Source organism: Pimephales promelas, chromosome 2 (assembly GCF_988280905.1).
Source record: "Pimephales promelas chromosome 2, fPimPro1.hap1.1, whole genome shotgun sequence".
Taxonomy (NCBI): Eukaryota; Metazoa; Chordata; class Actinopteri; order Cypriniformes; family Leuciscidae; genus Pimephales; species Pimephales promelas.
In genome coordinates, this window is record NC_142770.1 from 25,383,155 (window position 1) to 25,397,043 (window position 13,889).

The 13,889-nt window shown below is 40.4% G+C and overlaps 2 protein-coding genes across 2 annotated transcripts; one reads left to right on the plus strand and one right to left on the minus strand.

Moving 5' to 3' along the window:
- Positions 1-1,460: 1,460 nt before the first annotated feature.
- Positions 1,461-2,885, minus strand: LOC148995878 (uncharacterized). Its single transcript, XM_089132273.1, has 2 exons — positions 1,924-2,885; positions 1,461-1,632 (listed from the first exon to the last, which is right to left on the minus strand). Exons 1-2 carry the CDS (start codon positions 2,743-2,745, stop codon positions 1,492-1,494), a joined length of 963 nt encoding a protein of 320 aa, XP_088988399.1. The 5' UTR covers positions 2,746-2,885; the 3' UTR covers positions 1,461-1,491.
- A 7,105-nt stretch (positions 2,886-9,990) lies between these two features.
- On the plus strand, positions 9,991-11,326 carry LOC120468635 (uncharacterized). Its single transcript, XM_039657172.2, has 2 exons — positions 9,991-10,837; positions 11,129-11,326. The coding sequence occupies exons 1-2, from the start codon at positions 10,001-10,003 to the stop codon at positions 11,267-11,269; spliced, it is 978 nt and encodes a 325-aa protein (XP_039513106.2). The 5' UTR covers positions 9,991-10,000; the 3' UTR covers positions 11,270-11,326.
- The last annotated feature ends 2,563 nt before the right edge of the window (positions 11,327-13,889 follow it).

The window sequence follows — 13,889 nt, forward strand, 5'->3', positions numbered from 1 at the left end:
AATATTGAAATAGTGAACTAAAGGATACTGAGAAACAGTCATTGTAAAGATTTATGTCAATGTATTTTTCCCTTTATTCCTGTTTTACACCTGTGTGTAGGCTTAACTGTTCTACCATGGCAGCAGTAGTGCTAGTTAATGCAATCGATAAGCTAGCTATAAATTTATCAACATGATAGCAAACCTGCTGCAAATCTAAACTCATCATCATTGTGATAATAAAAGTATTTAATTTATATAACCGACAAAAGTCACTCGACTTACCTGACAGCGTTTCGTCTCCACCCCTTGGATCGTGATCCGACTCCTCCCCGTGGATCTCACGTTCTGCATTGAGGTGCTACTGGGTGAGTTTGCCAACGGTCTCCTTCCGTTGTTTGATTGACACGCACGTGCGCTCCAAAGCCACGCCCACCGTAGCACGCTAAAGGTAAAAAAAATATTTCGGAGAATTGTGGGAAGTCAGTGAATGCATGATTATTGTGAAGTAGTGGCTATGAATTAGTGCTAACACAGGTGGTGTTTTAGTGTAAAGTGTACATTTTAGTGTAAACTTATAAAGCAGTACGTTCAACTTTTTATTGCCTAAGTATTTCATGTTAAAACCTATGTGTACTTCTTAGAGAGAGAGAGCGAGTGTGTGTGTGTGTACGGTCTACAAAATGAGCTGGCCTTAATCCGGCTGGACCAGATCCAAAACAGAGCAGGACCAGATCTGGCCCAAATTTGAGCCAAATCACCATGAAGGAATCCGGAGCTGGCCCAGTTCTGGTCCAGATGAGGAGAAAACTGTACCGTGCCGGTATTGGCCCGTTGTGCCAAAAGACAGAGAATTCTCAGTCTTTTATCTACTACTCCCAAACAGAATTGATCAATAATGACTGGGTGATGTTAGGAAGTGATATTCAGTTTGCTACATTTTTAATGATTACAGTGATTACTTCAACATTTTAGCTGTAAAATGCCACATGCAGTCGCTAATATTAAGAAATATGTTGAGCTTTTACTTTTAAAAATGTTTAACGTTACAGTTAATGCTTACAAACTTTGAAGATTTTGAATACAGAAGTTATAATGGTGTAGCCTATTTTCATTTAGATGTGGTATTATTATTTGTGCAGTAGCTAAGATTAATTACTGCATAAATTAATTAAGATTAAGTAATAAATTAATTTTAAGACAGCGTGGAATAGATTGTAGAATATGCTGTTAGCTATCATTTGGATGGTATAGTATCATGAGCCACAATTAAAGTCATGTGACGCTCATGCCAGGCGACAGGCGTTATTGTTGGGCCGTTTTTTAGTCCCAGTCCGTCCCTGGCTTAGTGTGTGAATTTAATCAGCCCAGTGACAGCAGATGAAAATGATCTGTTTATATTACACTAATTAATGTGTGTTGTCATTGACAAATAAATGAATACACAGTATGTTTATATATTTTTTTTTTATTATAAGACTCACACGTTTCACAAAACAAAAATGAAATATTTTAAATGACAAAACATTTTGCAAATAAGCAACATAAATAATCCATTTGGTCTGCGCCGCCTGGATCCGACTGTCGGTCGTTGACTTGGATCGCCATCCGCTGCTTGTTTTGTGAGGCTGACCTGTCCACTCCGGCACTGTCCTGTTGAAGGAACAGACATAATCATGTAACGCTGACCAGATTTAATGAGGGATTCTTACAGAAAATCTAAAGAAAAGTTGCTTCTACCATTTCGATATGAGGGGTCTGAATTGAGAAGGAAATGATGTGCATCCCAGATTAAATTAATGAAGTATTTAGTTTCTAAATCTTAGTAAAATTGAGAGATAGGAGGGTCTAATCAATGCTCTTTTACGGGTCGGCTGGGACCTGGGCTAAAGTCTGTTCCAGTTCTCCGGTTCGGTTGTGATATATATAATATAAGGGACTTACAGACACTCCCTTTTGGATGTTCTTCTGCCTCTGCTGATGCTCCCACCAATCCCTCAACTTCTCCCTCTGCTTCGGGATCCTCAGTTTTGCAGAAGACTCGGGCTCTGGTGCGTTATGGGTATTCTGCATCCGCAGTTCAGAGATTTCAGCATCTCTCCTCTCGGAGATCTTTTTAACAACAAGATCTGCCTGAGAACAAGACAGAGGCGCTATCTCAGGCTCAGGGATCTTTACTTTGGGACGAGCTCCTATCTTGTCCTGCATGGATGCTCCATGTGAGGAGTGTGTGAACACCTTTGAGGCAGACACTGGTTCCCTCTGTGGAGACTGGATGGGCATGGGTGTTTCTAAAGAGGCCTTTATAAGATGTTTCGTCAAATGCAGAGGAATCCTGAGTTTTCCTCTTTGTTGGGACCCTCTGGGGACAGGAGCTTCCTTTGGGGACCCAGCAGACACAGGCGCTCCCCCTGAGGATCTGGCGGATCTGTCCGGCACAGGCGATCTGGAAGAGAAGGGCTCTCCCTGCGTCCTCTTCCTCCTCCACTCCGGTGTGGTCTTCAGCTTTGCATCTGAGAAGCCCGAGTGTTGGAAATGAGCCTTCTCAGATGCATCACTGAAGACGAGGGATGAAGGGCGTGATGTTGCTCCTGCCTCTTCCGTTTCCCCCCACTCCTCTGAGATGGAGAAGTCGAACTGATAATCGTCAGGGATGGGGTCTGACACCTCCATAATCGCCCACCACCGTCCCGCAGCAAGGGCCGTAGTCAGCTCCTCTGACAGCTCTACATTCTCAAAGATGGCGGGCATGGTTGAGAAACTCATACTGATGATGGATGACGTGGAAAAATGAACTCGTGAACAAGACTTTCTGCAGTGTATAACTGTGAAACACTAGAAAAGAAAGAGAAAGAGAAGAGATGATTTGAGTAAACATACAGTACAAGAACCTGAAAGCTTGTTGTCTGAAGCCCAAAGTAAACTCATGTCGTCCGAATTCTGCAGTTTTTTGTCTTTTGAAGTTTAACGGACATCCATGTGTTGAGGCTAAGGAGGCTGAGAGTCTCCCTAAAATGTGTTTTAAATTAAAAATGAAGCTAAAAAAAACTTAATTGTAATTTTATCAATTTACTTACTAATCTGCATGACTCAGATGCACATAATGTAACTGTATATAGTAATTTTTTATTTTTCCTGGTTTGCTTAAAGCCAATAATCAGCTAAAGGCCAATGAGCTTTCAGTAACATTATCAATTTAGTGTGTCATCATCTGCTTTTTGTCATTGAAATATCAAATATCAACAATTATATATATAAAAAAGATTTGATCATAATTGATTCACATATCATCCTCTCATTTCCACATAAACCATCAGTGTAGCCATGCCTATTTATTAATCTAAATGTAGCTACAGCAAATCGAGACAATAACATTCCACAGTTTAAGCAGATTCTTCTGTAAATTATTAAAAAATATTAAAATTCAGATCCCCAAACCCAGTGTAAAAAGCACAGCATACTCACTCAATCGCCGTCGACTCGCTACAAAGAAAGCAGGATTCCGCTGCACTCTTTATACTCACCGAACGTTCTAAGGAATGAATGACGTCATAGAGGGATATGGACACCTCGACTGTTTCAAATGTGAACATGCGATACAAACTTGACTTAGCATTTTTAATTCATGATTGTTGATACATTTATTGATACATTTATGTTTAGCATTTGCTAATCGGTTTGAGATCGTCAGTCTCTGACTGACAGAGAGAAACATGTTTCTGCTCTTAGTTTCCTGTTTACACTCAGTGCATTTGGGGTCTATATGACCCCAAAGATGCATAGAGCTATTGTACAAAAAATATAATTTTTAATAATACAAATTATACATCATTTTTTTCAGTTACTTCTCATCTATATTTTTATGCTGTGTTTTGGGGGATATGAAGTACTTTTGTACCTATTTACTGCAGAATTCCTCAACTACAGCATTAGCATAAATATGAAATATTACATTTTTATGACAAATAAAACACAGTAACGATTATCAGATTTAAATATGAGTTGTTTCTGGATATTTACTAGGTGTCTGATGCATAATTCTGCCATCTGCTGGTTAGATGTTTTTTTTGCAGATAATATAGTTTTAGCCAGAAAGTGTAATTACCATATACTTCCAGCAGAGGTCCCATTTAGATCCATTCATTTCTGGATGTGACTTACTGCTCTTATAACAGCTTTTGTTATGAATATATATATTTAAACATTTAAAATACATTAAATCAGTATTTTGTCAATGTTTTAAAATTATTTTTGTTGTTTTTTGAGGTCTTTTGAAGCATCTTGTTATTGCAATAATATTTTATAAATTTGCAGTAACGGCAAATAAATTTGCAGAATTATGCCACATAAGTTGCCATTAAAAGAAAAAATACTTAATTGCAATTACATATTATTTCAATAATCGAAATGTATAAAATGATTAACTTTAGAATAAGAAATTAATTTTTAAAAAGTAAATAAAAACAAAAAACAAACAGCTATAGGTGGATAGGAACAGACACCTGTGTGTCTGTGTGTGCACATGTGCATGTGTGTGTGCGTGTGTGCGTGTGTGTGTGTGTGTGTGTGTGTGTGTGTGTGTGTGTGTGTGTGTGTAATCATGCTCATTCCACATTGTTTTTTTGTTTTTTGTTTTGCTTTAATGCCAGGCCTTCATTTTTATGTGAACATTTTTAGATTCATGCTGGAGTTTTTTTGTTTGTTTGTTTGTTTGTTTTTTGCCAATTTCAATAAAAATGCTCTCTTTTGCAATCACACTTGTTTGTGTGTGTGTGTGTGTCTCTGTGTGTGTGATATGTGTGTAGTCATGTTCTTTCCATATTGCATTTATGCTCTCATAGCATACCTTCATTTGTGTGTGAATTTATTTAGATTTATGCAGTTATTATTGATTTTATTTCCGAATTTCTATAAAAATGCTCTCTATTGCAGCCAAACCTCTCTCTATCTGTGTGTGTATTTGTGTCTGCGCACATGAGTGTGTGATAATGTTCATTCCTCGTATTAGTGATCTAGTACCAGACCTTCATTTATGTGTGAGAATTTTCAGATTAATGCTGGAATTATTGATTTTATTTCCCAATTTCTATAAAAATGCTTTCTATTGGAGTCGCACCGGTGTGTGTGTTTATGTGCGCGTGCACGTGTGTGTGCAAGACAAGTGACCATGTTCGTTCCACATTGCATTTGTGCTCTAATCCAGAATTTTCTGATTTATTCTGGATTAATTGATTTTTCATGTAAAAATCATGTAACGCTGATCAGATTTAATGAGGGATTCTTACAGAAAATCTAAAGAAAAGTTGCTTCTACCTCGGCTGTTTCATTGAATTAACTATCCCTTTAAGGCTGTTGTAAGGTAAATGTTTGGCAGCCCTTGAAGTTAAAATAAGAAAATTGAGCACTGAAATTGCTGATGTGTTTAAATTGGTTAATAAATCTTTTTGCAATGCAAGTTATTTGTCTTTTTTATAGATTTTGGATCGATCAAATATAAAGCAATGTTCCTTGATGGGTGTCACGTGTGGGTTTTGTTGTGTTTTATATATCACGTGATTCCTTGTTGGTCATGTGATCCTGCCATGTGTCTTGTCTTTTGTCATGTTGTTGCTCAGTGTCCACAGGTGTTTCTTATCAACCACGCCCCCTTGTTATCTTGATTGGCTTGTTTGTCTGTGTATTTAAACCCCTTTGTTTCAGTTGTTGCCTGTCGGTTGTTGTTTAATGTCACTCGGTTCCTGCCTGTTCATCTGTCCTGTTCTGAGGTCCCTGGATTATCTGTTAGTGTGATTAATAAATGCTTGCGATTGGATTCGCTTTCTGTCTCGTTCCTGACCCGATGTGACAGAACAACCGACCGCAAATGAATCCAGCAGCACAAATCCGGGAGTTTGCTGGTCAGATCGCGGCCTTGGCCCTGAATAGTTGTGATTTGTTCCAGTATACCTGGGGGTTTGTTCCTCTCGCTGCCTCCTGCTCTCTCGGTGATGAGGCTATTAAGCTGTGTTACCAGCTAGGGGCTAAGGAGGTCAACCCGAGGGAGCTCCCCAATCTCTCGGGTCTGAACTGGAGAGAGGCGATCTTCGTTTGTGAAGAGAGTTTCATTCCAAAGCTCACCGTCAGCCCTGCCAAGCCTGCGCTCACCGTCAGCCCTGCCGAGCCTGCGCTCACCGTCAGCCCTGCCGAGCCCGAGCTTTCACCGCTGGTTCCGTCCAGCTCTCCAGAGTCTGAATGCTCTTCGCCGCTGGTCCCTACCAGCTCTCCAGAGATTGAATGCTCTTCACCGCTGGTTCCGTCCAGCTCTCCAGAGTCTGAATGCTCTTCACCGCTGGTTCCGTCCAGCTCTCCAGAGTCTGAATGCTCTTCACCGCTGGTTCCGTCCAGCTCGCCAGAGACTGTAGGCTCTTCACTGCTGGTTCCGTCCAGTCCTCCAGAGACTGAATGCTCTTCACTGCTGGTTCCGTCCAGCTCTCCAGAGACTGTATGCTCTTCACCGCTGGTTCCGTCCAGCTCGCCAGAGACTGTAGGCTCTTCACTGCTGGTTCCGTCCAGTCCTCCAGAGACTGTATGCTCTTCACTGCTGGTTCCGTCCAGCCCTCCAGAGACCGGCCAGACCGTCCGGCCAGAGACCGTCCAGACCCTCCAGCCCGAGACCATCCACTCCCCGTCTGCCCTTCACCCGGGGACTCAACCCAAATATTTTTTTGGGGGGGGCCCAGTGTCCCAGCCACGGCCGCCTGAAGGGCTCTCACCGCCGTGGCCGCCCGAAGGGCTCTCACCGCCGTGGCCGCCCGAGGGGACTTCACCGCCGTGGCCGCCCGAGGGGACTTCACCGCCGTGGCCGCCCGAGGGGTCTTCACCGCCGTGGCCGCCCGAGGGGTCTTCACCGCCGTGGCCGCCCGAGGGGTCTTCACCGCCGTGGCCGCCCGAGGGGTCTTCACCGCCCTGGCCTTCGCCTGGTCCTGCTCCGCCCTGGCCGTCGCCTGATCCTGCTCCGCCCTGGCCTTCGCCTGGTCCTGCTCCGCCCTGGCCTTCGCCTGGTCCTGCTCCGCCCTGGCCTTCGCCTGGTCCTGCTCCGCCCTGGCCTTCGCCTGGTCGTCTGCTCCAAGTCTGGTCCTGTTCCCCTGCACAGACTTGGCCCTCCTTCCCTCCCCCAGGACCACCTCCGTGTCACCACCCTCCTGAACTTTTGTTTTGGGTTTTGTTTTGGGTGTTACACTAGGGGCGTCGGGAGCCGCCCATAGGAGGGGGGCTATGTCACGTGTGGGTTTTGTTGTGTTTTATATATCACGTGATTCCTTGTTGGTCATGTGATCCTGCCATGTGTCTTGTCTTTTGTCATGTTGTTGCTCAGTGTCCACAGGTGTTTCTTATCAACCACGCCCCCTTGTTATCTTGATTGGCTTGTTTGTCTGTGTATTTAAACCCCTTTGTTTCAGTTGTTGCCTGTCGGTTGTTGTTTAATGTCACTCGGTTCCTGCCTGTTCATCTGTCCTGTTCTGAGGTCCCTGGATTATCTGTTAGTGTGATTAATAAATGCTTGCGATTGGATTCGCTTTCTGTCTCGTTCCTGACCCGATGTGACAATGGGAAACATGTTTTATTAAATCCATATCTTTTTGTTAGTTTAAAATTAATAATTTTTTATTAACATTTATTTTTAAAAAATGATACATCATTGTTTAATTAAATCTATATATTTGATTGCAGAAAATAAATCATTTCTAATACATATTTCTTAAATGAGATGTTTTGCTTCAATTAAATCTATAGATTATTGTTTAGATAAAAAAAAAGTATTTAAATTAATTGACTTTCTTCAACATGAAATATTTAGGGGTGAGCGGGGCACAACCTAACGCATTTTGGTTTTGGCTCAATTAATTAAAAAATAGTTAGGTTGGATTAATATTTTTTTACACAAGCAACATGCACATCTCTGCTACAAATGAACACTTAAAAGTTTTTTCTAGGACCTACCATTTTCGTACAGTTGCACTGAAAGTGACAGTAGTGCTAATGTTACAACCCCATGCGGGGTTAATTGTAACAGCCAGAGGGGTTAGTTGTAACACACATAATTCAGTGCTATTTTATTTGAATAGTTTGATATTGTTTGTGCATCTGTATAGACAGATATCCATACATCCATCCCTCATCCAATCATCTCCTATTGTCCATCTCCATCTTCTATTGTGGATCAATATCACAGTAGAAAAGGGCTGCACAGTTTTGCGATAAATAATAATAAATAAAATGATAAAATATTGTAATTTATTGCAATTAAATTAGATTTGTGTGTGGCAGCTGCATGTACAATTATTATTATTAATAACAATAACAGTATATTAATAATAATAATAACAGTCATAATAATTCAAATGAGCTTAAAATAAAAATTTAATAAAAATAAAAATGAAAATGAAAAATTCATGGTGTCAAAACAGTTTGTTCAGTATCTTCAGGAAATAAATATTATCAAAACTTTCCGCAAATTCGCGTGAAACCGTCTTCTGGCAGCGAGAGAAAAAGAGTAGAATAGAAAGACAGCCTGCTTGATCCTGACGGTTACCAAACTGCAGATTAAATAGGTTTAAATTTTCATTTGTACCGCTCTCTATTAAAATACTGAACGATCAACTAGGGGGTTAGAATTTAAGTGTGACATTAATTAGGTTAATCATGTCGGGTGTGACATTAATTTTTAACATTAATATAATTTGTATTTATGTAATTCATGTTTTGTGTGTTATGTGTTATGTGTTATGTATAATGTATGTGTTACATCTGTGTCTCGAAGACCAAAGATGAATTTCTCCATTAGGAGACAATAAAGGCTAATCCTATCCTATCCTAAATCAACGTCCTGCTAATGTTCGGGACATCACTCTTTCTCGTCTGATCTGTTGCTTAACTATTGAAAAAAAACAAAAACAAACAAGGACAGCCTACAGGAACCTTTTTTTGTGAATTAGCCTATTCTGTTTCAGAAATGTGCTTTTATTGTAGGCTAATATCTGTTGATTAATTTTGTTTCAATGGTCTGTTATCCTTTCTTTATAATAAAATGTAGCCCGCTGCTTCACTTGCTCCCGGTTTATGCACCAGCTGCAAATGCTAAACATAAATGTATCAATAAATGTATCAACAATCATGAATTAAAATGCTAAGTCAGTCTTTGTTTATATCGCATGTTCACATTTGAAACAGTCGAGGTCTCCATATCCCTCTATGACGTCATTCATTCCTTAGAACGTTCGGTGAGTATAAAGAGTGCAGCGGAATCCTGCTTTCTTTGTAGCGAGTCGACGGCGATTGAGTGAGTATGCTGTGCTTTTTACACTGGGTTTGGGGGTCTGAATTTGAATATTTTTAATAATTTACAGAAGAATCTGCTTAAACTGTGGAATGTTATTGTCTCGATTTGCTGTAGCTACATTTAGATCAATAAATAGGCATGGCTACACTGATGGTTTATGTGGAAATGAGAGGATGATATGTGAATCAATTATGATCAAATCTTTTTTATATATATAATTGTTGATATTTTACATTTCAATGACAAAAAGCAGATGATGACACACTGAAGTGATACTGAAAGCTCATTGGCCTTTAGCTGATTATTGGCTTTAAGCAAACCGGGCAAAATAAAAAATTACTATATACAGTTACATTATGTGCATCTGAGTCATGCAGATTAGTAAGTAAATTGATAAAATTACAATTAAGTTTTTTTTAGCTTCATTTTTAATTTAAAACACATTTTAGGGAGACTCTCAGCCTCCTTAGCCTCAACACATGGATGTCCGTTAAACTTCAAAAGACAAAAAACTGCAGAATGCGGACGACATGAGTTTACTTTGGGCTTCAGACAACAAGCTTTCAGGTTCTTGTACTGTATGTTTACTCAAATCATCTCTTCTCTTTCTCTTTCTTTTCTAGTGTTTCACAGTTATACACTGCAGAAAGTCTTGTTCACGATTTTTCCACGTCATCCATCATCAGTATGAGTTTCTCAACCATGCCCGCCATCTTTGAGAATGTAGAGCTGTCAGAGGAGCTGACTACGGCCCTTGCTGCGGGACGGTGGTGGGCGATTATGGAGGTGTCAGACCCCATCCCTGACGATTATCAGTTCGACTTCTCCATCTCAGAGGAGTGGGGGGAAACGGAAGAGGCAGGAGCAACATCACGCCCTTCATCCCTCGTCTTCAGTGATGCATCTGAGAAGGCTCATTTCCAACACTCGGGCTTCTCAGATACAAAGCTGAAGACCACACCGGAGTGGAGGAGGAAGAGGACGCAGGGAGAGCCCTTCTCTTCCGGATCCTCAAGGAGAGAGCCCTTCTCTTCCAGATCGCCTGTGCCGGACAGATCCGCCAGATCCTCAGGGGGAGCGCCTGTGTCTGCTGGGTCCCCAAAGGAAGCTCCTGTCCCCAGAGGGTCCCAACAAAGAGGAAAACTCAGGATTCCTCTGCATTTGACGAAACATCTTATAAAGGCCTCTTTGGAAACACCCATGCCCATCCAGTCTCCACAGAGGGAACCAGTGTCTGCCTCAAAGGTGTTCACACACTCCTCACATGGAGCATCCATGCAGGACAAGATAGGAGCTCGTCCCAAAGTAAAGATCCCTGAGCCTGAGATAGCGCCTCTGTCTAGTTCTCAGGCAGATCTTGTTGTTAAAAAGATCTCCGAGAGGAGAGATGCTGAAATCCCTGAGCTGCGGATGCAGAATACCCATAATGCACCAGAGCCCGAGTCTTCTGCAAAACTGAGGATCCCGAAGCAGAGGGAGAAGTTGAGGGATTGGTGGGAGCATCAGCAGAGGCAGAAGAACATCCAAAAGGGAGTGTCTGTAAGTCCCTTATATTATATATATCACAACCGAACCGGAGAACTGGAACAGACTTTAGCCCAGGTCCCAGCCGACCCGTAAAAGAGCATTGATTAGACCCTCCTATCTCTCAATTTGACTAAGATTTAGAAACTAAATACTTCATTAATTTAATCTGGGATGCACATCATTTCCTTTTCAATTCAGACCCCTCATATCGAAATGGTAGAAGCAACTTTTCTTTAGATTTTCTGTAAGAATCCCTCATTAAATCTGGTCAGCGTTACATGATTATGTCTGTTCCTTCAACAGGACAGTGCCGGAGTGGACAGGTCAGCCTCACAAAACAAGCAGCGGATGGCGATCCAAGTCAACGACCGACAGTCGGATCCAGGCGGCGCAGACCAAATGGATTATTTATGTTGCTTATTTGCAAAATATTTTGTCATTTAAAATATTTCATTTTTGTTTTGTTAAACGTGTGAGTCTTATAATAAATATATATATATAAACATACTGTGTATTTATTTATTTGTCAATGACAACACACATTAATTAGTGTAATATAAACAGATCATTTTCATCTGCTGTCACTGGGCTGATTAAATTCACACACTAAGCCAGGGACGGACTGGGACTAAAAAACGGCCCAACAATAACGCCTGTTGCCTGGCATGAGCGTCACATGACTTTAATTGTGGCTCATGATACTATACCATCCAAATGATAGCTAACAGCATATTCTACAATCTATTCCACGCTGTCTTAAAATTAATTTATTACTTAATCTTAATTAATTTATGCAGTAATTAATCTTAGCTTCAGCACAAATAATAATACCACATCTAAATGAAAATAGGCTGTAACTTCTGTATTCAAAATCTTCAAAGTTTGTAAGCATTAACTGTAACGTTAAACATTTTTAAAAGCAAAAGCTCAAGATATTTCTTAATATTAGCGACTGCATGTGGCATTTTACAGCTAAAATGTTGAAGTTTAGCTATACTGTAATCATTAAAAATGTAGCAAACTGAATATCATTTCTTAAAGGAGCATTTCACCCATTTCAACATTAATCTTTATTGAAAGTGGATCATATATGTAGTCGAAATCTAAAAGAAGTTTTGAATTTGGTGCCCTCTTGACCGAGAAAAGACAGAAAATAACCGAAGGGTGCATTTGTATTGAAAGACTACAACACCCACAATGCACCACTTTGCACAGTTCCGCAAGCCACACCCACTGACTAATCCGGAACTGCACAGACATCAGAGAAATCATTCTTTCGTCAGCAAGGCTAACGTTAGCTGCCACCAGAGTTTGAAATTCATTTGTGTGTGATCTCTAGAGCCTGAACTCCAGCTCTGCTGCCATACTGGACAGGGGTGGGAATTACAGTAGTGACCGGTCCAAGATCACCCTCAATAAAAACTCAAAATGATGGATGGCTCTCAGATTTTTTAGAACATAAATTGAACATTAAAATGAGGATATTTTCAAATATAATTAAATGAAGAGTTTTTGTCAATTACATTTTATTAACCAAATCAAATTAATATTTGGTGTGCACAATTAGTACATTTGCACACGGATACGTTTGCGTATACACGCATATATATATATATATATATATATATATAGCCAATTGTTATTCAATTGGTTGCCCACTGAAGCTAAGCAGGGCTGAGCCTGGTCAGAGACCTTCTGAGAAAACCAGTTTTCTGCTGGAAGAGGTGTTAGTGAGGCCAGTAGGGGGCGCTCACCCTGTGGTCTGTGTGGGTCCACACCCCAGTAAAGTGATGTGGACACAATACTGTCAAAGAGCACCGACCTTCGAATGAGACGTTAAACCGAGGTCCTGACTCTCTGTGGTCACAAAAAATCCCAGGATGTCTTTCAAAAGAGTAGGGGTGTGACCCCGGCATCCTCGCCAAATTTGCCCAGTGGCCTCTGTCCATCATGACCTCCTAATCATCCCCATATATACCAATTGGCTTCAGCACTGTCTCCTCTCCACCAGTTAGCTGGTGTGTGGTGGGCGTTCTGCAGGTGCAATATATCTGCCATCGATTCCCCCTTTGTGAAGTGCTTTGATTGTCCAGAAAGGCGCTATATAAATGTAATGAATTTTATATATATATATATATATATATATATATATATATATATATTACGTTGTGGATAGCCTATACGGTTAAGAGTTGAGAGAAAAACTGTCCTGCATATAACAAAATTATTAAACAAAATTAATAGGTCTAATCAGTAAAATAATAAACAATGAAAGAAACCAATCAAAACCCAAGTTCTTTTATTGTCAGATCTGAAAACCAATGTAACCCCATGCCATTATATTGCTGTTTTTTCCAGGAAGTCAGTACATTTTACAGTTCTTTATACATTCCCATCTATAATGGGAATCTATAGAGTTTGTTTTGTCTAAATCAATTCATAAACTGATTTTTGGCGGGCAAGTTAACTGACAGCTTGTTAATGACTTTGTGCTGACCGTCACAAGACTGTGTGTGAGGCATGTGATATTGATCAGACTATTATACACATCCAACATTGAGCGGTGAATGTTCAATGTTCAGGTTGTGTAATATTTGTGTTACTCCACAGGAGGCGCTTGGCGGCTCAGGAAGGCGAGTCCTCCATTGTAACGCATTAAACACTTTATTTCCCCCTGCTTAATAATTGCCGACTACATATAATTGTTTAAATCTTTTAACATTAGTTATAGGTTTTAGGCACACAAATTAAAAATCCGCCGCATCAATCTCTAGTAAGAGGAACTCTAGTGTGCAACAAAGTGCTCTACTGTGATTGGTCCGCTCTAATCAGCGATTTGAAAAGTAACAGCTTTCCCGTGACCACGCTAACGTGTATATGTAGCTTCAGCAGGGGTGTAAACAATTTATTATTACCTAAATAATTAAAGTAAAACATTATCAGCGAATGGATTGAAATGATACGTTAAGTAGACAAAATAGCAGAATAATTATTTAGTCCTATCGAACCAGACCAATTAGAGACAGCTTCCGGGCCGCTAAACCACGCCCACTTTAAATACACT

Coding starts and splice junctions, on each gene's coding strand:
- LOC148995878 (XM_089132273.1), bottom strand. CDS start 2,745: ATGAGTTTCTCAACCATGCCCGCCATCTTTGAGAATGTAGAGCTGTCA. Junction 1,633..1,923: donor ACATCCAAAAGGGAGTGTCT/GTAAGTCCCTTA, acceptor TTCCTTCAACAG/GACAGTGCCGGAGTGGACAG.
- LOC120468635 (XM_039657172.2), top strand. CDS start 10,001: ATGCCCGCCATCTTTGAGAATGTAGAGCTGTCAGAGGAGCTGACTACG. Junction 10,838..11,128: donor ACATCCAAAAGGGAGTGTCT/GTAAGTCCCTTA, acceptor TTCCTTCAACAG/GACAGTGCCGGAGTGGACAG.